Source organism: Cibotium barometz, chromosome 2 (genome assembly GCF_041138505.1).
Source record: "Cibotium barometz isolate CiBa-2024 chromosome 2, ASM4113850v1, whole genome shotgun sequence".
Classification (NCBI taxonomy): Eukaryota; Viridiplantae; Streptophyta; class Polypodiopsida; order Cyatheales; family Cibotiaceae; genus Cibotium; species Cibotium barometz.
This window is the reverse complement of record NC_141047.1, coordinates 1,395,369-1,419,421: the sequence shown is the minus strand read 5'-3', so window position 1 is coordinate 1,419,421 and position 24,053 is coordinate 1,395,369. Positions and strand designations below refer to the sequence as shown.

At 44.2% G+C, this 24,053-nt stretch overlaps 1 protein-coding gene across 4 annotated transcripts in view; it reads right to left on the bottom strand.

Annotated features, from left to right (window-relative positions):
* Positions 1-604: 604 nt before the first annotated feature.
* LOC147640541 (phosphoglucosamine mutase family protein) overlaps positions 605-24,053 on the bottom strand; it is a 58,407-nt gene continuing 34,958 nt past the window's right edge. For 2 of the 4 annotated variants that reach the window (XM_086812779.1, XM_086812796.1), the window contains 9 exons: positions 19,130-19,247; positions 18,898-18,979; positions 18,674-18,746; positions 18,472-18,533; positions 4,252-4,347; positions 3,930-4,084; positions 3,457-3,553; positions 3,280-3,357; positions 605-1,115 (listed from right to left, as the gene is read on the bottom strand). In XM_086812779.1, the coding sequence (XP_086668905.1) occupies positions 996-1,115; positions 3,280-3,357; positions 3,457-3,553; positions 3,930-4,084; positions 4,252-4,347; positions 18,472-18,533; positions 18,674-18,746; positions 18,898-18,979; positions 19,130-19,247 (881 nt within the window). In that variant the 3' untranslated portion in view covers positions 605-995. Of the gene's footprint in view, positions 1,116-2,003; positions 2,387-3,279; positions 3,358-3,456; positions 3,554-3,929; positions 4,085-4,251; positions 4,348-18,471; positions 18,534-18,673; positions 18,747-18,897; positions 18,980-19,129; positions 19,248-24,053 lie in introns of those variants that run through there. The other 2 variants (XM_086812773.1, XM_086812788.1) reach the window with 1 other exon arrangement.

Below are 24,053 nucleotides of genomic sequence, written 5' to 3'. Positions count from 1 at the left end.
TATTATATATAATATGTATACATATATACACACACACACACACACACACACACATATATACATATTATATATATAAATGTATATATACACACACACACACACACACACACACACACACACACACATATATATATATATATTTACACACACACACACACACACACACACACACATATGTATATATATATATATATATATATATATATAGAGAGAGAGAGAGAGAGAGAGAGAGAGAGACTCCTAAAAAGTTTAATTCATCCTTTGTGAGGCATCCGGTAGAAAAATCTTTTACATGCTGACAAAAACACTATTTTGGTGATTAATTAGCACGCTCAGCACTACAGGATACAACAGTGCCTACTAATACTTGGCAATTCCTGTATCTGTTTTTTGATCATGTGCATGATACAAAGGTGTCATGGATGTTTAGTTCTATATTTTATTGGATATAGTAGCATCACAACATACTGTGAAGGTTAGTGCCAAAACATATCTTCCAATGACAGCCACAGAGGAGAATTCCATTTCAGAGGTCAGACGTTGACAAAACAGCTCTCTCCATGGACTTAACACAAAACTCACTCACTCGGGAAAAACACACAAATTTCAAGATGAGTCCACTGCTTTCAGAGCAATGTTGTTCAGCATATTTGAAACAACAATCACTTAAATAACCACTGTATGTTTAGTACCTGCTTCTGCTTCTCCTGATCTACAACTCTATATATACTGCAGACTGCTCCCAAACCTCTCTTTAAGATCCACATGTTTCTAGATCCTGGAGGTTTATTCCTATTGTCCTGGCCTGTTGCTTTACAGATCTGCGCGTACTCTGAGATTTATTAAACGATAAAAAGGACCCTTAAGCCTTGAAAGCTTAAGGCTTGCACATGAAGTGTGAACTGCACCCCCCAACGACTCCTTTCTTTGATGTGTCCGAGCTATCAATATGTATTCCCCATTTTTGAACTCTACCAAAACTAATATTGCCTAGTTCAAAATTCTTTTGCACTTTCAAGATACTTCTCCAAGGGCTTTACATCCAACGCTTTGAAATCCTTTACAGTTGACAATACAAGACTCCCAATCTTTGCAGCAGCTTCTGGCGATGGTGCCTGACAAAAAACCATGCCAGAACTCGTTTGGAAGGAATTTATAACATTTTGATCCCATGGAGACACCTTAAAGGTGTACAACATGATATATTAAGGGTCAAGGATAGGAGTCAACAAATAAACATGGAATTTTTTTTCACAAAACCCGTCTTGATGTGTAATCAACTTGAAAAAGGAGTTTTTTTTAAAAGAAACTTCATAAACGTAGCAGTCATAAACTTTGAAGTGGCAGCATTTCAAATCTAAAATGAACCATGTTTCTGTACATCCTGTATAAGAAGGAAAGGTTTCTAACAAGACATAAGACTGGATAGGAATGTGTTCAGACACAGCCATGCTTGATAAAGAAAAAGGTCAACTCACAAACAGGTATCCAGGTTGTCCCTTTGTCAACACGCTGAAGTTCATCAAATGGATATGGTCCGTTTCTCATTCCAGAATCCAAAAAAACTTTAATCATTTCCTTATCTACGAAAGATGTGATTTGCAAAAACAAAAAACTCATGCAAGTCCAATACGACACTTTAGTGCACAGAAACAGATTTCCTTCAACAAGGTATGTAGACACAGGATTCCTGTACAAGAGTGTGCGACTCAGGTAGGATGACTAGTTTTGGACAGCAGCAGTAGGCTTCCCACCAAAAACAGGTCTGATCATACCAAGCAGCCAAACATAGAAACCCAGACTGACCCTTCAAGCAAAAGGAGCTCAAGCTGAGGAGAAATGACTAATTTACTTTATGATATACGAGTACTGTGGTCTGATCATACCAAGCAGGTAAACATAGAAACCCAGACAGTCTTCATCCAGAACGACGGCAAGCTGAGGGATAAATACTAATTTACTTTATAGTAATAAATCATAAATGAGTACTGGATTAGATTAAATTGGAACAGAGCCCACATTCCCATCACAGACTGTTACATTTGGAGCGGGTGATGTTATGCACTTCAATCCAATTCACAAAGCTCGGGACCCAACAAACTCAAAACCACAGGACCGTCGTGATCTTGATCAATTCTCTCATGACATGGCTGAAATATACATGTCAGTATTAGAGCAAACAGTACAAGAGCTAAAAGACAGGCTGGTTTCGGTTGGAGCTATTCGAGGCTTGTCATACACTCGCCATCATTGAGGAGGCACACTCTAGGTCTGAGAAAGTCTCCTGCTGTTTTGTAAACTCCTGGATTGGCCTCTGATGTAGTACCATGTTGAAGACTATTTTACTGCCTTCAAAGGCTTCATGCTTCTGAGGAGAAGATTTGGGCTGCAATTGGGTCAGGTTCATTACAAGGGTGAAACAATGGTGTCCACTACCAAGTACACTCTTTGATTTACACCTAGATGAGGTATTGGATTACATTGCTCAGATAGGCAAGGCAGGTGCTCTATCGGCCAAGCTCATGGTTATTGTTGTGTTGTCCATGTGAAGACACTCTACTTGTGATCAAGAACCTTACACTGAAAACTTAGTTGTCATTTTTCCACACATCCATGAACATTATGGAGAGACACACCTTGACGTATACATGGGGATGCATGAATTCACATGTTCATTTAAGAGTGCTCTTTTCTGCTCCTCAATTCAATGTGTGATGGGCTATGGATGATTGGCTTAGTAAAAGATTTGTATCCCTTGCTGGGATGGAGGGCTGCTATTGTTGGGCAATATTTCATGAAGGCCACATAAAAAGCCTAATTTTTTACTTTTTGATACATCCAGCAGGAGGGCTGCTATTGTTGGGCAATATTTCATGAAGGCCACATAAAAAGCCTAATTTTTTACTTTTTGATACATCCAGCAGCCATCTTCTCATGGACCTGATGCAGATAACACTATTCTCACTCAAGAGACTTTGTATCACTTGGATGGTTTACCAGCCTTCCATGATGAGATGTATCCTACTGGACCAAGGCTCATGATTTCTAACAGCCACAGGGATGGCTGCAGGGGCAAATCTTCACACCTCATGGGGTAACGGATAAAGATGGTGGAATTGAATGTTGATTTGGGGGTCTGTGCTCTGCTTCACTAGAAGTGTGTTCCATGTTGGAGGAGGAGAAAGACATTCAATCTCATCCTATAAGTGTTGGAAATAAATTGCACTAAAAATTAAAAAACAGGAAAGATCTAGCATTACAGAAAACAAAAAAAAATACCTCGATATTCAAGGGAAGAACAGGATCATGAAGAGAGAGTCTTAACAAGAACCAGCCTCCATAACCAGACACTCTCACCTGCAATTAGAACATATCACACTTCAAAAAGATTAGCCTCAATGGGAGTAGAAAACACACGAACTTGTGATCCAGGAATGCTTCAAAAGATGCCCCTACCCCCTCATAATTAACGGGCGCCTTCTTTAGATTTGGATCTGATTCTCCCACAGTTTCCAGATGCTTCAGCACCTTTTCTCCATACTCTCTAAAATGTCTGAACTCAACAAATGACATAAATCATACCTGAACCCTTCTGCTTGTCTTACAAACACTTCACACAGATTCATGAAATGGGAGAAACCAATGAAATGAGCACATCTATTGTGCATGCTTGGAGGAAGGATAGAGAAAGAGAGAGGAAAAAACATCCCTGAGCGAACAGAAAGCATGCACGGTTGCTGTGTACTTTAAATGGCATGCCAAAGAAAAGCATTGATTAAAGAAACACTCTGCTATTTAAAGACTGTTACAAGCCTGAGATTCATAGACATTAAATTAACTTCATTCTATAGGCTGTTGTTTTACAAAGCAAAATCAATACCATCAATTTTCAAATACATGTTCTTCCTCATGGATCAGCTTGCACTTACCCACCACCAAGGTCTGGATGATTTTGATCAATCTTGAATCTCAACTCTAGAGCAACCTCTGCTTCTTCAAGTTCTTGAATCAAATCAGTGAGCACTTTACTGCCAACGCCTTCACCCGCTGCCTTTGCTGCAGCTAGCTTGACCAATAACTTCACCTACAAAACATGCAATACGATGTAAAAGGAAACTCCAGTATACAAGAAGTTATGGACATGAAATATTTATGGGCTTGTACATACATGTTCAACATTGAGAAAGTGGGTGAATAACTGGTACTGAAGCCTCTTAAAGAAACACCTCCCTCCACTCTACAGATACTCACCATTAGATAAGCTCCATCATCAAGCCAATGGTTTTCCTTCAAAGCCCCATGACCACTTGTTTCAATCGCAAGATGGCATTCTTGCCCAATAGAGTTCTGCGAAAAAAGTCATTCCTAAACTCTCTCTCTCTCTCTCTCTCTCTCTCTCTCTCTAATCTCAAGAATTCCCTCCATGCACCAAGGGAGCCCATAGCCATGGTGGAGGAGGAAGCCTGCAAGGCCACATGGGCAAAACAGAACAAGAAGCTCTCCGAAGGTCTTCAACAAACGAAGAAGGAAGCCAAGAGAATGTCAAAATTCATGGAGAAGTACAAGTTCGTACCTCAGCTTGTCATAATTACAACAAATTGCTTCTTTAAACTCCGGACTTGTTTATACATAATGAAGATCCATGTTTTATAGGAAATTTTTGGTAACATGTATTCCGTAAACTTGAAATTTAGAACAGATCTTAAATGTAGCAGTAGTGATCACCTTGAAATGCATAGGCAGATTGAAAGGATCAATCAAATTCTTGAGCATATGTTAGTGAAAAGCAAACAGAATGGGAAAAGTGTTTACCTTTATAGAAGTTTACGTACAACTCGTGTAAACATTCCTCTACAAACATCTCACCGTTTGAATTGAATTATGGTGTACATCAAGTTTCACCTCGTACCATAGGCCCTAGGATTACCTCAGAAAACACCTAACGTTGTGGAGTTTCTTTCCACGATGCAGTAAATGTTGGATAGTGCTTGTGTGCACATCTATTCCGCCACAGATAGAACCACTATGCTGATTATTATTACATTTGCTAATCACAAACGCAGGTTCCTTTTTTTTTAAGGGGGGGAGAAAGTATTTCTACTTGTACCCTCAATCAAAAACTGTGTTTTGCCAAGTTAGCACCAAGATATTGTGGACTGTGAACGATATTAAAACGAATTGGAGATGCAGCATACAAGCTCGAATAACCACGACAATGTCATGTCCACCAACTGCTTCATGTTCGTAAGTTGAAACGATGTCTTCATGAGGGAGATAATTTAGCTGATGGATTGATTGCTTTGCAGGAGCATTATCAAGCTGATCACAGACTTGATAGGATACTTGATAGAAGAGAGAAGCGACTGAGAAATCGAACTCTTTGAGAGGTCATCCCTTGTCCCCGATGCTACATGGGAAGTTAGTCACAGTTAAGGCAACATTACCAAGAGTTTATCATCTCGGATAATGAATCTCAATTAAGGGGGTGCGACCCTGGAGAGCTAATGGCTGAAGAACAAGCTGTCCGAAGGACAGGAGGTACCATGGTGGCATGAGAGCATGCATCGACGCTTGCAAGCACCAAGTGTGAGTCCTGTCTAAGGCAATCAACTGAACAAAGGCTTGGTTCGCAGGTCTAGCCAAGCCGGCTAGAGGGCCTATTGATGTGTACCCATGAGGGACCAATTAACAAGCAGAAGAGAAGGATTTGTTCATATCTAGGGCACCCAACTGGTATATAATGTTGAGTGGCTATTCAAACTCATGCCATGCCAGGTTGCTGTTTTTGTAAGAAGTTTTGCTGTCTTCAGGCATGAAAAAGCTTGTTTTTGGGTTGCATGTAAGCTATGAAAGCTTTGAGGGATTACATGAGGCAGCATGAGTTTGTTTGATTGCTTGGAGGCTTGACAGACCAAGGTCATACTTTTTAACACCTCCCATTGAGTTATGTCCAGACACCATTTCACATATGCAGAGGACACCATCATCTTATGTATACTTGGGGGTTCCCTTTACTGGCCCGATCTTTACCATGCACAAGCTTGGTTGTCCCTCCTTGAGAGACGGTGTTTCCATGCACACTTGCAGGAACCCAGCACTAAGGGGTGGCTTTTGATACCTTGAAAACTCCAGCGGTGATGAATTGCACTCCTTTTTGGGGGCAGCCGAGGACTGGATGAGGATTGAGCAGCTCTAGGTTATCACACTGTTCCGAATGATTCAGAGTAAACCCTCCATACCACACCCCATTGCGTTGGCAGAGTTCAGAGCAGTACCCTTGGTAGTAGATGACTTTTCCTCTACAGTGACATTCATACACCACATCTACACACTAGACCGCCAATGACTCCCAAGGATTGCATTGGAGTCATCTCAGCGACTTGCAGAGCAGGGACATGACAGGGTGTGGTATGCTAGGGTTTCTAGATGGTTCCTCTATATAGGGGCTTCGTATGGATTGCTTGCCACCCTTAGATCTCCAATAACAGTTGGACTTAAGGGTATTCAGATTGATGTGGCTAGAGATTTCTTAGCAGGTATGATGTAATTGCTAGTGAGTGCACGAGAGGCTATCAGAAGTGCATAACATCGTGCACCGTTTTATGCTGATAGCCAGCGTTCACGGAGGGAATGCTAGTTTATTTGAGAGTGCCCACAAGAGTTCAGAGACATTACATACAGGAAAGGTGTGGACCTTACAGGAGCTTGAAAAAGGTTGGTGAGGTTGCTTGTAGACTAGAGTTGCCTCCAAACGTGAATGTTCATCCTATCTTTCATGTCACTCGACTGAAAGAGATGCTGGAAGATGAGGATAACCTTGTTACCCCCTAGGAGCTTGTTGAGGTTGAGGACTTATCCTATGTTCCACATGAACCCGAGAGGATTATAGATTTCAAGGAAAGACAACTTAATAACAAGTAGATCCTTGAATATAAGGTTAAGTGGAAAGATAAGGGCAGAGGAGGACTCGACTTGGGACTCGACATCTAGTTTGAGTAAGCGTTTCCCTAATTTCATTTAACAGTAAATGTTTGAAAAGGGGAAGAATGTTATGTACCTGGACACTAATCTATGGATTAGGAGACTAATCCAACAAAGTTAGGGGCCCCTGTGATTAGGATTAGCAGGCAAATACTTGGCTAGGGTTCTTGGATTGATAAAACAAGTTAGCTATTTATGGCATAATTTTCACTATGTAAGTGAGAACTTGGGTTATTATGAGATATAGTTGTGCGGATGCACCACTAGAGGTCTAGCTTGGACCAAGAGAGCAGATATGCTCAATGCTCAGGCCACGCACATGGCGAGAACATAGGTTGGCGTGTAGAAGGTCTACGGGCAAGCTTCTATGGTGTGGGACGCCAGAGTTAGATACGAGCCTAGCCTTGGCTCGCTAGCCTTGGCTCGGGGGAGATCGGTGGATGCCACTTGCGGTTCGGAGGTGAGCTAACTTGCTACCTCATGATTTGGTTTAGAACTAACCTTGGTTTTCAACTGTATTTAGGGCAGATTTTGGGAAAGACTACAGGGCACTAGATTTATCCCCGGCAAATCGGCAGCGTATAGAGCGTCTTCAAATCCCATCTGATCATCCAAGCAGAGTTTGTTGCGGCTTCTATGTTGATGGAGGCCTTGTTCCAGATAGTCACTTATATAAAGAGCATAAGGGAGATAGATCCACTTCCACTCCTTCGACTTGCACTACAGTCATCACAGCAAATAGCAGCCAGAGGAGAGTATTCTTCCTAGTATGGCACAGTACTCACTTGGTTTTGAGGCACATGGACTACAGATGGACCGGCTCCCTCCATTTCAATATGATCAAGATTCCCCATACATTAGGCTTACACATGAGGACAGGAACTAGGTGATCCGATAGGATTTACTGGGGCTATACACACATGGATTACAGGAGACTATGTATACATCATTCTGGTCTCATACACCCTTTGGGTCTTTTGAAGACGTTAATATAACTATAACTCTCTCTCTCTCTCTCTCTCTCTCTCTCTCTCTCTCTCTCTCTCTGCCATTCAGAGGCCGCGATGGAGGAGCACTACATATGTTGATGTCTGGTATACTATGAGATAAGGGGGAGGTTCCACTGCCTCTTCCGAGACGGGTTTGGACCACTCTCCAGAATCATGGACTTCCCGGATCGGAGATGCCTAGGGCTGTTCCTTCCGGAGCTTCGCAAACACACGGAGTCACAATTGCGGCCCAAACCGCCAGCACCTACCCGAACCGCCAGCACAGAGAGCTCTCACGGATTTCTTTCAAACCCGAACTCCAAGGACAAACCGGAGCTCCAAGGACAGACCCGCCCACTCCACAGACCCCAGGCTGATGTAGGAGCCCAACATGAAGGAGTGACACTGGATAGAGTCACCAAGTTATGCAGAGGTCAACGACCTCAACCTAGAGGCCCCCGCTCATGCCTAGGAGGATCAAGGCCATCATCTTACACCATCACAGGACATGCTGGCTCAGCTTTTACCACTCTGAGTGCCAAGTTGTGGTGCCCCAAGCGGGATATCTTAGGATGATATGCGAGCCTTATGCTCTTTGTACATGAATCAGCCCTAACATCTCAGCTTTAGCATTTTAGCTTTGTCATTTTCTTTCATTTTAGTACCAATGATGATGTATTCCATGGACATGATGTAATCCTTTTGGTCTCATAGGTCATTTTGGCCTTTTGCATACGTTAATATCTATCTCTCTCTCTACCGCACCATTATGATTGGTCACTCGCTGGCCAAGCTATATGCCTCTATTCTTGAGCAGGAGTTGAGCAGATGGGCAGAGAGACAAGGGGTCCGAGCTCAGGGACAGGCCGGTTTCAGGAGGAGATTCTCTACTTTGGATCATATCTTTACCCTCAGGGCTATTATTGAGGAGGGCAAAGCACATGGGAGGAGGATCTACTGTGGCTTTGTGGATTTCCGCAAGGCCTTTGACACAGTGCCCAGAGCTAGACTGATGCGCAAGCTGCAAGACTTGGGGGTTCCATGTGAGCTCATTTGGGGTATTATGGCACTTTATGAGACAGTAGTTGGGCAGGTGCGGACTTCAGAGGGTCTCTCCCAGCCAGTACACTCCACTATAGGGGTGAAATAGGGCTGCCCGCTCTCTCCGACTCTATTTGGACTATACATTGATGAGATCTCTGATTATATTGGGACACGAGGGGATAGAGGAGCCCAGTTGGTTGGCACTTGGATACCCCTGCTCTTATATGCTGATGATATTGTGCTTATAGCAGACTCACCAGAGGGTATGCAGAGGCACTTGGATACTTTACATGCTTATGCACAGGACAGTGGGCTCTCAGTTAACCTTGGTAAGACCAAGGTTATGGTGTTTAACACTACAACTCAGTGGGTTTGGAGATCAGCGCCTATTTTCACATATGGGCAGGAGACAGTGGAGTATGTTGACTCATACACATATCTTGGAGTGGTGTTCATTGGGCCCACATTTTCCATGAGGGGGGGCAGCAGAGGCCAGATTGACTAGAGGATATGCAGCACTAGGAGGTCTAGAGAGGATGGCTCACAGGTACAGTTTCAGGAGCCACGCACTAAGCTGTGGCTTTTTGACACGCTGGTCACATCGGCTATGCTATATGGAGTACAGATCTGGGGGCCTAGCCTAGATCGTCACAATCGATCAGGACGCACATACAATGGATGGAGATCGATGGGGAGACCACTTGTGTCCATGATCTCCAGGATGATTCGGGCTAAGGCCTCGGTACCCCATGAGATTATTAGAGCCGAGATGGGAGCACCACCGATCGTAGTCGAGGCTCTTGCCAAATCAGTGTCCTTCATTCATAGCACCTGGGAGCTTCCCCGACACCGGTATGCAAGACTTGCTTTAGAGTCCTCTCATCAGCTAGCCATGGAGGGAGACACTTCATGTTGGTATGCACAGATAGCATCCTGGTTTGACCTCCACGGGTTCAGTTTAGACAAACTTCCACCCTTCCAGTACTCTCTAGAGGCACCCTCTCTCACCTTGACACATTCTGAGATTAGTAGAGTCATCAGACAGGACCTCATTTAGTTGGACACTAGGAGGACATGGCTAGAGCCCTCACAGGAGTTGGGGACGAAGATGGCTTTCTATAGAGACCATCTTCTCCGCACCACTGAGGATGGCTTTATACTTAGACCGAGCTACATGGATACCCATCTGTCTCATGGATTGAGGTGCGCCATTGGGCAGATCCGCACCTCTTCACATCAGTTAGAGATAAGAGACAGGCAGATTTTGAGGCATACCTCCAGGGGACAGGATTTGTCAGATTTGTTGGATAGAGCCAGAGATGGAGGAGCACTACATCTGTCGCTGCACAGCATATTATGAGATTCGAGGATGCTACCATTGCCTTCTCAGAGAGGGATTTGGACCACTGGCTGGAGTCATGGACTATTGTGATCAACGATGCTTGGGTTTTTATCTCCTAGAGATCCGCAGGCTCAGAGAGTCCATTATCAGGAGCAGACGCCCAACTGTGTGTGAGAATGAGAATTAGGGTTAGGTTATGTGGGAGACATACACAGAGAAGCAAGGGAGAGAGAGAGAGAGAGTTGTGGGGATAAGTCAACTCATGAGGCATGAGTGTGTGACTCCCCTATCACACATGTATATTGCACTAGTACACATAGTGCACTTAGTACATTAAAAGTACTAAGTGTACTATGTACTATAACTTATGGGCTTGTACACACTATAAGGGTGGGCATAATGCCTTTACCCCAACAACCTCCCACTTAAAGGCAAAGTGCCCTTAAGTAAAGGAAAAGAAAAAATCAGCATGTACATGATAATATACAAGGCCATATCAAGGCTGAAACTGGCCTCATCCAATGCCCAGTGTCTGCAATGAGCAAACCGCTCCGGAGGCAAACTCTTCGTCAACAGATCAGCCGAGTTGTCATCCGTATGAATCTTAACAAGCTGAATTTGCTTGTTCTCTATCACCTCTCTGATGAAGTGATACTTCACATCCACATGCTTCGTCTTTGCATGAAAAACAGGGTTCTTTGCCAACTGAATGGCACTCTGACTGTCACAATGCAACAATGGAATATCCCCTGTATAGCCCAAATCAACCACTAACCGAGATAGCCATAATGCCTCCTTGCAAGCCTCTGTGGCTGCAATATACTCGGCCTCTGTAGTAGATAAGGCTGTGCACTTCTGCATCCTGGATATCCATGACACAGCACCTCCTGTGAATGTAAACACATAACCGGTAGTAGACTTCCGGTTATCTGGATGACCGGCATAATCCGAATCCGTGTAACCATGCACTAATGCATCCTGTTTGCCAAAGCAAATGCACATATCCTGTGTGCCCTTCAGGTATCTCATGACACCTTTCACTGCTTCCCAATGCTTCTTGCCAGGGTTGGCCATGTATCTAGAAACCACTCCCACTGCAAATGCAATGTCCGGCCTAGTAGCAACCATGGCATACATGAGACTGCCACAAGCTGAAGCATACGGAATCTTGGCCATATCAGCCCTGTCTCTATCCGACTGTGGGCTGTCCATAGCACTGAGTTTCACATATGGAGGCAAAGGAGTACTAGTCTTCTTCCCCCCGTCCATATTGAACCTCTGCAAGACTTTGCCAATGTATTCCTTCTGAGACAAATACAACACATGCTGATTTCTGTCCCGAAGTATCCGCATACCCAAGATGTGATTTGCATCACCTAAATCCTTCATATCAAAGGTTTCATGCAGCCTCTTCTTCAAGGCATCCATCTCTTTACGAGATTTCCCGGCAATCAACATATCATCAACATACAAGATGAGGATCAATAGACTGCCATCCAAAGCTTTCTTGGTGTACAAGCAATGATCTATGTCACTTCTCCTGAATTTCTGAGATTTCATGAATGTATCAAATTTATGATACCATTCTCTTGGTGCCTGTTTGAGCCCATAAAGACTCTTTTTCAGCTTGCATACAAGCTTCTCCTTTCCACTCACTGCATAACCCTCTGGCTGCTGCATATATATCTCCTCATGGAGATCACCGTGAAGAAAAGCAGTCTTCACATCCATCTGAATCAAGTCCAGATCATCATGTGCAACCAAAGCTAACACAGCTCTAAGTGTGGTCATTTTGACCACTGGAGAGAAGATCTCCTCAAAGTCCACACCATATTCCTGCTTGAAGCCCTTAGCCACTAACCTGGCTTTGTACCTTGGCTTTGCATCAGGTGCAACTTTGAGCCTGTAAACCCACTTGCATGGCAAAACCTTCTTGCCTGCAGGCAAATGCACCAACTTCCAAGTTCCATTTTTGTGCAGAGAATCCATCTCTGACTTCATGGCACGCTCCCATAGAGCCTTGTCTGCCCTCTGTAAAGCCTCTTTATAACATGAGGGCTCCCCACAGTCAGTAAGCATCAAGTAGTCAACCCCTGGAACAAACCTGTCAGGGGCTCTGGAGGGTCTAGTGGACCTCCGTACCCAATGACCATCATTTGCAGGTTGCTGTCCAGCCTGCATATCACCCATTGGTGGCTCCTGTTCCATGCCATAAGGCTGAAAAATCATGCCCGGTATCTCCTCTAACTGTGGTATATCCATAGGGATATCTTCTGCCATCTCTGGCTGTCCATTTGGACCATTTTCAGCACCATTTAAGGGCCGGTTTTCCTGCTGTAATGGCTGATTTACAGCCCTTGGTTGTTGTCCATGATGTCCATCATCATCAAAGATGACTCTGCCAGGCTCCTGTTGCCTTGCACGCTCCTTATACATGCATGTTTCATCAAAAATGACATCATTGCTGCGTATGATCTTTCTATTCATGGGATCCCAAAGTCTATACCCCATTTCACCTCTGTCACCATATCCTAGGAATATGCATTTGTGAGACTTAGGATCAAGTTTGGTGCGCATTTCCCTGCGTATGTGCACGTACGCAACGCAACCAAACACTCTCAAGTGCTTGTATGACGGAGGCTTCCCTGTCCATACTTCTTCTGGCACTTTCCCACCAAGCCTCGTGTTAGGTGACCTATTTATAAGGTGAACGGCTGTCATAACAGCTTCAGCCCAAAAACCATGAGGTAATGCAGCATGTGACAACATAGAACGGACCTTCTCCTGTATGGTCCTGTTCATCCTCTCTGCTGTCCCCTTTTGTGGAGGATCATAAGGAGTAGAGAGCTCCCTCTTGATGCCTTTAGCATCACAAAAGTCCTGAAACTGTTTGGACATATACTCTCCCCCATTGTCGGAACGCAAAGCCTTCAGTGTTTTGCCAGTTTGATTCTCAACAAGAGCAACAAACTTCTCAAACACTGAGAATGTATCACTCTTCAAACGAAGAGGATAAACCCACACCTTGCGTGTGGCATCATCAATAAAAGACACAAAGTATTTTGCCCCTCCCAAAGAAAGCTGAGGCATCTCACATACATCTGTATGCACAAGCTCTAACTGAGCATCTTTCTGTCCAAGAGCTTTCTTGTGGGGGCACTGTAGTTGCCTACCATATATACAATGCTCACAAAACTGAAAACTTGAAAACTTTAGAGAAGGCAAGTAACCCAAACGAGACAATTGCTCCATTCCTTTGACACTCATGTGTCCCAACCGGCTATGCCACATAGAAATTTCCGGCAGCTCGGTTGCATTTACATTAGCATGGTGACAAACACCTGCATGCATAAAGTAAAGAGTGTCCACCTTAGAGCCTCTGGCAACAACTAGTGAGCCCTTACTAATTTTCCACTTTCCACTACCAAATGTGGTAACATAATCAGCATCATCAAGCTGTCCATTAGAAAGCAGATTCTTCTTGATCTCAGGCACATGCCTGACATCATGGAGCATAAGCTGTGAGCCATCTGAAAACACAAGCCTCACATCACCTCTGCCAAGAATCTTGCATGCATGGTTATCACCCAAATAAACCACTCCTTCATTGCCAGCAGTATACCTGACAAACAAGTCTCTGCAACCTGTGACATGAAAGGAGGCACCTGAATCAATGATCCATGAGTGCATACCATGACCACCTGTAAGAAGCGAATGGGCATCAAGTGAAGAAGTAAATAGGACCTCACCCTCACTGCCACCTGCATGTGACACATTGATTTCTTCAATCTTGACTCCACTTTTGCCCTTTGGCTTTACATCTTTGGCTTCATCTTTCTCTTTGTCTTTGCCTTTTCCCTTTTCTTTTTGATCATTTTTCCATTTGTAGCATTGCTTTTTAATGTGTCCCTTCTTGCCACAATAATGGCATTCCAAATCCTTTTTGGAGCGAGACTTGCTCCTTCCTCTTTCTTGGCTTTTCCCCCTTTGCTGGGATCTCCCACGTGCATTCATTGCATTGGACTTTCCAACAGAGTTGTTTTTCCTGTTCATCTCTTCTTGAAGAAGAGCACCCTCAACATCTGCATATGACAGCATAGCATTCGAATTGCTAGTGGCTGTCCTGAATGTGTCCCAACTCTCTGGCAAAGTGCATAACAGAAAAGTGGCTTTGAACTCATCGTCCATTGCCAACTTTTGATTAATGACCTGGCTGACAATACCATTAAACTCATTTAGATGGGCTGTCATAGACGCCCCTTCCTTCATCTGAAGACCTATGAGTTTCTTCAACCAATACACTTTGCTTGAGGCACTTTGTTGGGCATACAAGTCCTGCAATCTCTGCCACATTCCCCAAGCTGTCTTCTCTTCACGAATGCTGAAAAGTAAAGAGTCTGACACAGACAACATGATAGTAGATCTTGCCAGCTCATCCATATCTTCCCACTCTTCAGCAGTAAGAGAAGCGGGCATCACACCCCTTTCTTTGATAGGCTTGTGCTGCTTTTTCTGGAGCAACACATTGTAGCACTGGGTTTGCCAAATATCATAATTATGCGAGCCTTCAAGCTTCTTGATGTGAAGCAATGAAGAGCTCTCACCTGTGGTTGCCATAGCAAAATGCAACCTGTCAATGCCTGACTCCCTGCAAAATGTGCAAACACTGCACCAAAAGCACACAAAGTGCTCACAGTTGTTCTCCCAAGCTTTATCTCCCACTGCGGAAGCACAAATGCAACTTTTCTCCCACTTTATGTGATGAAATCACCAAAATCTGGTTGCTCCAGATTTTGGACAGCACCTTAAATGTGCTCTATTGCCCTTCCAAAGTACTGTACAGCAGTACTAAGTGCTCACCTGTGATGTACCAAACCTGTACCGGCAAGTACAGCAGCTGAAATTGAACCTTTTCCTCACTCAAATCAGTGTACAGCCATGCCAAAACATGCACAGAGCTGTGCCAAATCTGTACCAGCAGGTACAGTAGCAATAAATGCTCTCCTGGCTGTCCAAATGAGTAAAAATCAGACTTTTACAGTCCCGAACACTGCATAAAACAGTCCCGAACAGAAATTGGGCAAAAGCCCCTTGACTGCAAGCTGATTTTTGAGGATTCAAGGCATAAATGTCTTGCCTGCTGCTTTGCCAAGCTCAACAAGCATACAAACTTGAAAAGCCCCTTGATTTAAGATCAATTTCTGATCATATATGGTACATTGACGCACATGAAGGCATCCAGAGTGTTCACGATGCTTCCCCCTGGCCACATATACATCAAATACATGAAAGCCCCTTGATTTACAGGCACATTGAGTGCTTGTAAGGCATCAACACATTATCCACAGCATCAAATGCGATCGCCTGCATGCAAATCAATCCAATCGGCACAAAAGCCCCTTGATTTGCACTGCAATTTGCTGCAATTTTGCCCAAATGTGCGATTTTTTCACATCATACAGCATGTATGAGTGCTTAATTGCACAATTACATCAAAAGCCCCAAATTTTGACATTCAATTTCCTGCAAATTGATCCTGATTGTGACCAATGTCCTGCAAATTGATCCTGATTGTGACCAATGTCACCCAATTTTGCCAATTTTGCTCAAAAATTGAGCAATTGGGCACCTGTACCTGCTCAATTGATTACTGTACTTGCTCAATTGCAAATCCCAAAAAAAAAATGAAGCAGAATACCTTGTAATTTTGATTTTCCTTCAATTTGCAGGCTGAATTTTGATTGCAGATGCTGTTGCAGGAGAGGGGGACAATTCTTGCTGATATTGCTGCAGAAAGAGTGCTGCTATTGATGCTGTTGCTGATGCTTCTGCAGCTGTAGCTGATGCACGGCACGGGCTTATGAATGAATGTGCTGTTGAGGTTGATGCAGAGATGTTACCTAGCTGTACACCCACGCTGCAGGCTGCCTACGACGAGCAGCGCCGTCTTCGCCTGTAGACTAGTAGCCTTCACTTACTTGTAGAAGACCTACGCAGCCATAGCCCAGCCAGCGCAGCCCGTCCAGGTGACGTGGCGCTGCCACGTGGCACCTGCGACTACTGCAGAGGCGGCTGATGGGCACAGGCGGCAGGCATGGCACGGGCGAGCAGTCCAGCAGGCGCACAAAACGGCGATCACTTGAGCCGGCGCACACAACAGCTGCGAACCCCAAAAGCGCTACACGTAATCGCTCACGTAGCTAGCCGTCGACCAACGCCACGCTGCCTTCGTGTTTCCGCCCACCTGCCTGCAACTTCTTCGCTCGATTTTTGCATCTCACTATGGCAGATATCCAGGCCATCCGGCAGACACCCATGCTAGAGCTCCTAGGATGATTACGACTCCAGCCATATACTGTTGTACTCATTGTCACTTTTGTACTCCCCCATATTCATGTATTTAGATATCCATGTACTCATGTACCCCATTTTGACTAGTAGCATTAGCTTCCCCCCTACTGATATATTGTGGGGCTATCTCCTTTCTTTTCCAGACAGTGTATCAGATGTCACATGGTTGTAACTTTGGTCTCATAGGTCACTTTGGCCTTTTGAAGACGTTAATATTTCATTTCATTTCATTTCTCTCTCTCTCTCTCTCTCTCTCTCTCTCTCTCTCTCTCTCTCTCTCTCACCAGCCAACCATCACCAATTTCTTCCGGACCTAGGAGGTGGAGGACACCGATATAGTGGATCTTGTGGACCCTTCACAAGCTTCTCCAGACTTGCCTCACCAGAGAGGAGTTACCTTGGACCGAGCCTCTGCACTCCAAAGTGCGCGACACCCCCGGTCGTCGGCCACGATCACCTCATAAGCTCCAGATCCAGGACATGCTCCACCGCCATCGAGCTACCTTTCCACGTGCATAGCTGAGGGAGACCTCTCAGCCATACTCATTAGCCCCATGCTTGATATTTTGGAGAGCGGTATACCATCTACTTGGAGCTAATGCTGCTCTCATGTTTCTATGTTCTTAGTATTCCATGATGAGTTTCCATGGGCAATTTTGTATCACCCCAGTGAGATAGTTATGTTTATGTTTTCTTTCTGTTTTATTTTCCATTCCATGATGAGAGACATTATTGTATCACTTTGGTCTCATAGGCCCATTGGGTCTTTAGTAGATGCTCTCTCTCTCTCCACACACACACACACACACACATATATATAAAAGCTGGATAGTGGGGATGCAAAAAATCATGAGGATCCACACATGGAACACTTGCCCATGGGCACCACGTATTGGCTCCTAATCTTGCAAATCTTTTTAACAGAGCACTGAGTGAAGGATTCCACCCCTCTTGGACCACCAACTCCATCATCCCCATCCACAAAGCAAGAGACCTCATAGACCAGGTAACTAGAGGACTATCATGATTGGCCACACAATGGCCAAGATCTATGGAGTGGTACTAGAGGATGAGAAACAGAGCATCAGGCCAGGCAGGCTTCATAAGAAACTTCTCCACGCTGGACCATATCTTTACTTTATGGGCTCTCATAGATGATAAGAGGTAAAGGAAAAGACGTGTGTTACTACTTTGTGGATTTCTGCAAAGCCTTTGATTCCGTCCCCACATCCTGTTTAATAGAATGCCTACAGGAGCTCTGGTTCTCACATGAGATGATATGGGGTGTGATGACATTATATGAGGCAGCACTTCACTGAGTTTGTGCACGCGGTGGACTCTCAAGAGATATGTAGCACTATTGGTGTTAAGTGGGGCTGCCTACTCTCAGCTACATAGGAGACATTGCCTTTGAAAAAAAATTGAACTATCAACACTTTGGTGTCTGCCGTTATTCATTAGAATATGTCCTTGGTACCCAGCTGTATTAAACTCTTTATAAGGACTCTTGATTGGCCGTCCTAGTACTATATTTCTTTTTAATTTTGGTGAGGTAATCTATTTACATCTCAAGTTCTGCAGTATAATGTCACTTTGCAATCCAAAAGTAATTAGCTTCTCTTTATTAGAGCTTAAAAGGTTTTCCAAAAAATAATCTAAAAAATTCAATGCTAAAAAATATATTGCGCACATTCCCCCTCTCAAAAAAAAAGGTAAAATTTTTTTTAAAAAATCCAAGCCATAAAAAAGTTTTAAGTCACATACAAGGCGGATACCCTCGTCAATAACATTCTTGTAACCTCTTTTAAAACGGTGATGTTTTCCACCTGAAAGACAAATTGAAGACTAGCATTAGTCAAATGGCTTGAAACAAAAATGCAAAACACTTGCTGAACAATGAAACAGAACAAAACAATATGCTGAACATTGAGTCTGGGAAGCTTTCCCATGTTTGAATTGCACTGACCTAGCTTGTTCTCAATAAAAGTACTTAAGCCATCCGAGGTCACACTATCAGTAACAATGGTAGTCCCTGGATGCTGCCACAAATAAACGTGTAAACAAACCTCCATTAATTTTAACACTTGATTCTTACAAACAAACAAAAAAAAGCCAATAAGACTTCAATATATGTGTCATTTGAATGTTAAGCTTTCTAATGATAATCCAATTAAGAGAAACAGCTCAAACCTCTGCAAGGACAATGGCTGATAAAAGTGCTATCAAGCCATTTCGATTCAGTTCATTTCCATTTGAATCTACTGCCCCAGCTCTGCATACTTAAGAACAAGAAAAAAGATCAACTGCTTTGTTTACACCAGCTATGAGGCTTAATCCACCAAAAGGAAAGTGAGAGCCTACTAAGAACAGATTTCATAAATAGCAGATATTCACTAATGAACTATTTCCCTGCCAGAATTACCTATCCACATCTGTATCAAAAATGATGCCCAAGTCAGCTCCATGCTCAAGAACTGCTTTTTTTACAGCTGCCATGGCGTCTTTATCTTCTGGGTTGGGAATGTGATTAGGAAACATGCCTGTCACACACACCTTAAGGCATTAAATACAAACATTGATAACCGAGTTTTTGCAGTTCAAATTCATTGCGAGAAAGACCTCAAGGATAAACAACACTAAAGACATAAATTAGAGTTACACAGACAATTCCTTTACACCAATGCACAAAGGAAGACATGTCATGCGTTGTGTTCTCCTCCATTCAACAAGAATAAAGGCACAGTACGGAAATTTCATGCGACTGACAGAAGGAGCTGAGTTAATACCATTCTCCATAATCCCTCCAATATGGAATCAAGAGTATAACTAAACTCAATAAAGGTAAAGGAAGCTGTATTAATTTGATAGCATGCTAAAACAAAGCCTACATCTGCAAGTCAAGGCCAGTCTACTGTGGGCAAGATTTTTTTTCTTCCGGAAAAGAGACTAATACCAAGTATGAAAAAAAATTACAAGGGAGATTTCAGACCAAGCAAGGGGGAAATCTCAACCAATTGGGCGCCTTGTGCTGCCAGCAAGGCTCCATATAAGAGAGAGTGAAAAAAATGCCATGGTCCCATTCTCTCATGAATTGGCCACGTTTTCTCTCTACAGCCCTCGAAGTGTGACCCAAGTGGCCATGAGCATGTGGATAATATCACACCAGATCCTGCAAATGCACTGTGTATCATAAACCAAAGTGCCCTACATGGCCTCACTGCATCTAGCCTTCCAGATGTGTGCCAGGCCATGATGCTAGCAACAATGATCTCCCCTGCAGTGTCCAATCTTTGTGCTGGAGATACGTAACCTGACTCTCGCATGTCCTGAAGACGACACCCACTCCCTAGGTAACCCGCATGATCATATCTTTGTCGTTCCCTTCAAACCGGATTTATGGGCCTGACTGTGTCAACCAACAATAGCACCAAAACAAATGTAGCCATCCCTCCTCAATGCTCATCCTTCCAAAAAGGTGTGCTATTGCAATCCAAATCCTCTCTGCCTCCCTGCACTCCCATAAGTGTGGATTGGGACTTCTTGGAAGGCACGATGGCACGGATGGGTTCTCCCAAGAGTGGATCAGAGAGGTCTCTTGCATGTATAGGGAGGCCAACACGGGACTAGGTGAGCGCTTTCAGATCTCCCGTTCCATGAGGCAAAGATGCCCCTTAGCTCCACAACTTTACCTTATAGTAGGGGAGGCTATGGGCAAGCAAGGGGGAGGATTGAACATCATTGACCAGAGGCACAGTGTGAGGTTTTACTTTGTAAGTTGGTAGTCAGAGGATTTCTTCCCGATACTGAGCTTTGGAAGGACTTTCTTTTGCAGTAGATTACGAGGTGCATTCCAATTAGGGGAGGTGATTGGATTTACAGCCCACGTTTTATCTCCTCGGATGTAGAGCAACGACCACCTTCTTCGCCCTTGGTGAGATCTCTTCTACGAGCCTAGGATTGCATGAGGAGCTTCTTGGTTCATATTCCTCCGTGGTCAGTTGAGGAGGCTTATAGGCAGCCCATTGTGTGGAATGACTTGATCTTGGATGAATTTGGTAGACCTCTTGGAGCTGCCATGCATATCCAGTGAGCTGCCTAGGCAACTCTTCTCCCCTCAGGGTTGGATTGGAAGAGGCTCATGAGTCTCATGGAGAATGAGAGAATGCTTTGCACCTATCACTAGAGAGACACTAGTCAGAGGATTCTGCAGATGAATGCAACCATACCTAACCACTGGATCACAGGGAACTTCGTGGAAGGGCCTCATCACTTATGGTTTGAGGTATTTTCAGGGACAGCGGTACCTATTCAAGTTATGTGCCTTCCCACTTCGGGTGAGGACGATGAACCGGGCTTTTACTCCATTCATGACAAATGGCTCTTGGAGAGAAGTGTTCGACATGACTTAATTTGAGGGTCAGACCCGTGAGGGTGGTGGGCAGGGCAAGAAAGAACATCTATTTTGACCCCCCTCAAGGGATGAGTACAGACTCTTGGAGCCTTTGGTTATATGATGGGTGTCCTATCAGATACTTGCACTAGGACCCCAATGAGTGGGAGTGGACTACAGAGGGATGCTTTTAGCTCCATGAAAAGCATGCCCTTCTTCAGTGACACTGTGCAGAACAATAGACAATTGGTTCTCGGACAAATCCAAAGAGTCCCTACTTCTAGCCGCTTTGGGAGGCTTAGGGGATATTCAAGGAGCTTTCTGATGGAGGTTGTGGCACTCGTACAAGGAAACGAAGATTTCCTCTTTTATTTGGCTTTCTCTACATGGTGGCCTTCCCACCAACCAGTGGAGATTGGTCATTGGCACTAGCCCAATTTGTCCGAGATGTGTAGAAGCTTTAGAGACATTGTGGGCAAGATTCAGCGCGGTCAATCCTTCATTCATCTAAGCAATATAAGCAAATAGACTTACGAGTAGGGGCGTTTTAGAGGGTTACTTAGGATCCAATACCATGTCCTATCTCTCTCTTTCCCTCTCTTGCTCAGAAATTGTCCTTGTATAACTTAAAAGGTTCCTTGGAGTTTCCACATGTAACACTAGTATCAAAGCTTTCAACTTGTATGCATAGCAGAAAAACATTTTAGTGTGTGTGGTTTGTTTGAGTTCTAGGGACAACTCATAAGAGCCACCCACAAAATAGTGGACAGTTTCCTTGTGCTCTAGAAAAACCGTATAGCCTCCGATGATGAGTTCACAAAAGAGGATTACAAAGCTTGAGACACAAGAGAGGAACCCTCCTCATCCACAGCAATGACCCCTGAAAGATTGGCACCCATTGAGGCAACTTTCTCTTAAGCATTGATGCATGAGATGATGACAAACCACGATGGTTCACCCATCAGCTCCATAGCACCCCCGATGGTTTCCCAACCACCACCCAAACCCCAACTTCTTTCTTGGATGCACCTTCCAATCCGATGGCTTTAGAACAAGAGCGTTAACGGCAACATGAATGCAATATGATGCAGCTGCACATAGCTCTAATTGCCTCATTCCACATACTAAGCTGTCTATCAATCTCAGCTCCTGTGGAAGGAATCGTCTACCTCAAGGAGCCTCTCAAACTACACTAGGCTGTAATGATTGGCAGACATAACAGGAAGGCAAATTGATATCAACTGAAGTGAAAATCCAATGGAGAAGCATGAGACCATTCTTGCGACAAAGGCTTCCTAGGTCTTTGGATGAGGCTTACTGATAACCTATTATGTGGAATGAGTTCATTAGGGATGAGGACGGTCGGCCACGTTGGTGCATCTCATTACATGCTGTGGTCAGGATGGGAGAGAAGTGCACACACAATTCTTGCTTGGAAGACCTTTAAGAGTCTTCCGGTGGATCAAAGAGCTACATCCATTCAGTATCTTAGGGGCTCCCGCATACGTATTGATCAAATTGATGTAGCCATTCCGCATGAGTGGCTCTTTGGGACCTTTCATGGAGATTATCATCCGAGTTGGCTGGGAGTCTTTTCGAGGATAGGCATACCTCTACAAGTCATTGCTCTCCCGAGCCAAGAGGCTACAGATTGCATCATCTATTCTATCATGCCTGGAGGGAGATTGAGGAGATGTAGCATGGAGGGAATCATCCCAGATATTAGGCTTAGTCTAGTGAGGATTGTTGGTCATTCGGGGAAGCACTGGTTCATTGATCCTTCTCCTCAGATAGTGACCTGTGGCTCTTGGTGTTTGTGGCTATATGGTGGCAATCCTATCAAATATCTTCATGGGATCCACAAGAGTGGGAGTGGATTGATGCCTTCAATCCATTGAAAAGCCTTCCCTTTCGCGGTCCGGAATGCCAGGCTTCTCATCACTCGACAGATGCATCGGATCCCTACTCTCAAGCCTCATTGGGAGAGTTATGATATCTCTCCAGAGATACAGCACAGATATTGGCATAGGCTTTCGCATTCATACATAAGGAGCCAAATCTCTCATTTCTTTTGATATTTTCGCATGGTGGCCTCCCCACCAATCAGTCGAGATCGGTTTTCGGTGTAGCACCTACTTGCCTAAGATGTGCGGCGAATTCTGAGACTGTAAAGCATTGTTTATGGGGATGCAGCACTGCGCAGCATATTTGGAGTTCTATAGCCCAACTTATGGGCAAATTGAGTGGCCACGCCTGCATGTGACTTGGGGGACAGTTGCTTGGCTTTCCCAGTCTGGTCTATAGCTTTTCTACAAGGGTAGTGACACAGACTCTACTATCTTCATTCGTAGAGGTATTGCCTAGCATGGTTTATTGCAGGATGTCCCTCACTCTAATTATACACCCCCACCCCTCCCCCCCTCTCAGATAGAGGATTGACACCAGTTGGGAGATTGTTGCCAGTATTACAGCATGACAGATCTGGAGAGCTAGATACACAGAGACTATTGACGGTGTCCACATTTTTGGATCTCACTGCATTAGCACTATATTGGGTGATATCATCCATACTCTCATGGCTACTTGGGCTTGTATTCAGGGGTCCTCTTGTTCAGAGTAGGCAAAGCGCGTTGTATTTATGCGGGAGTGGGACCATGGCATTTTCTTTTCCTCTAGTCCCACAGGTCTCTCATGGCATCATGATGCTCGTCAGTGGTTGAGATCACCTTACATATTGGGGTGATTCTATTCTGTTCAGCTTATAGCCGTGATTGTTGTATGTTTTTTTCATACTTAATAGAAGTCTCTTTCTTGGAAAAAAAAAATCCATCTACTATTGTGCCTCCACTCTCTATAGAGAAAGGAGTACACGAATGAGCGTTGCCCGAAAATTGCAGCTTATACATAGTGATGTATATGCTCCCATGAGGACATCATCCATTGGAGGTTATCTCTA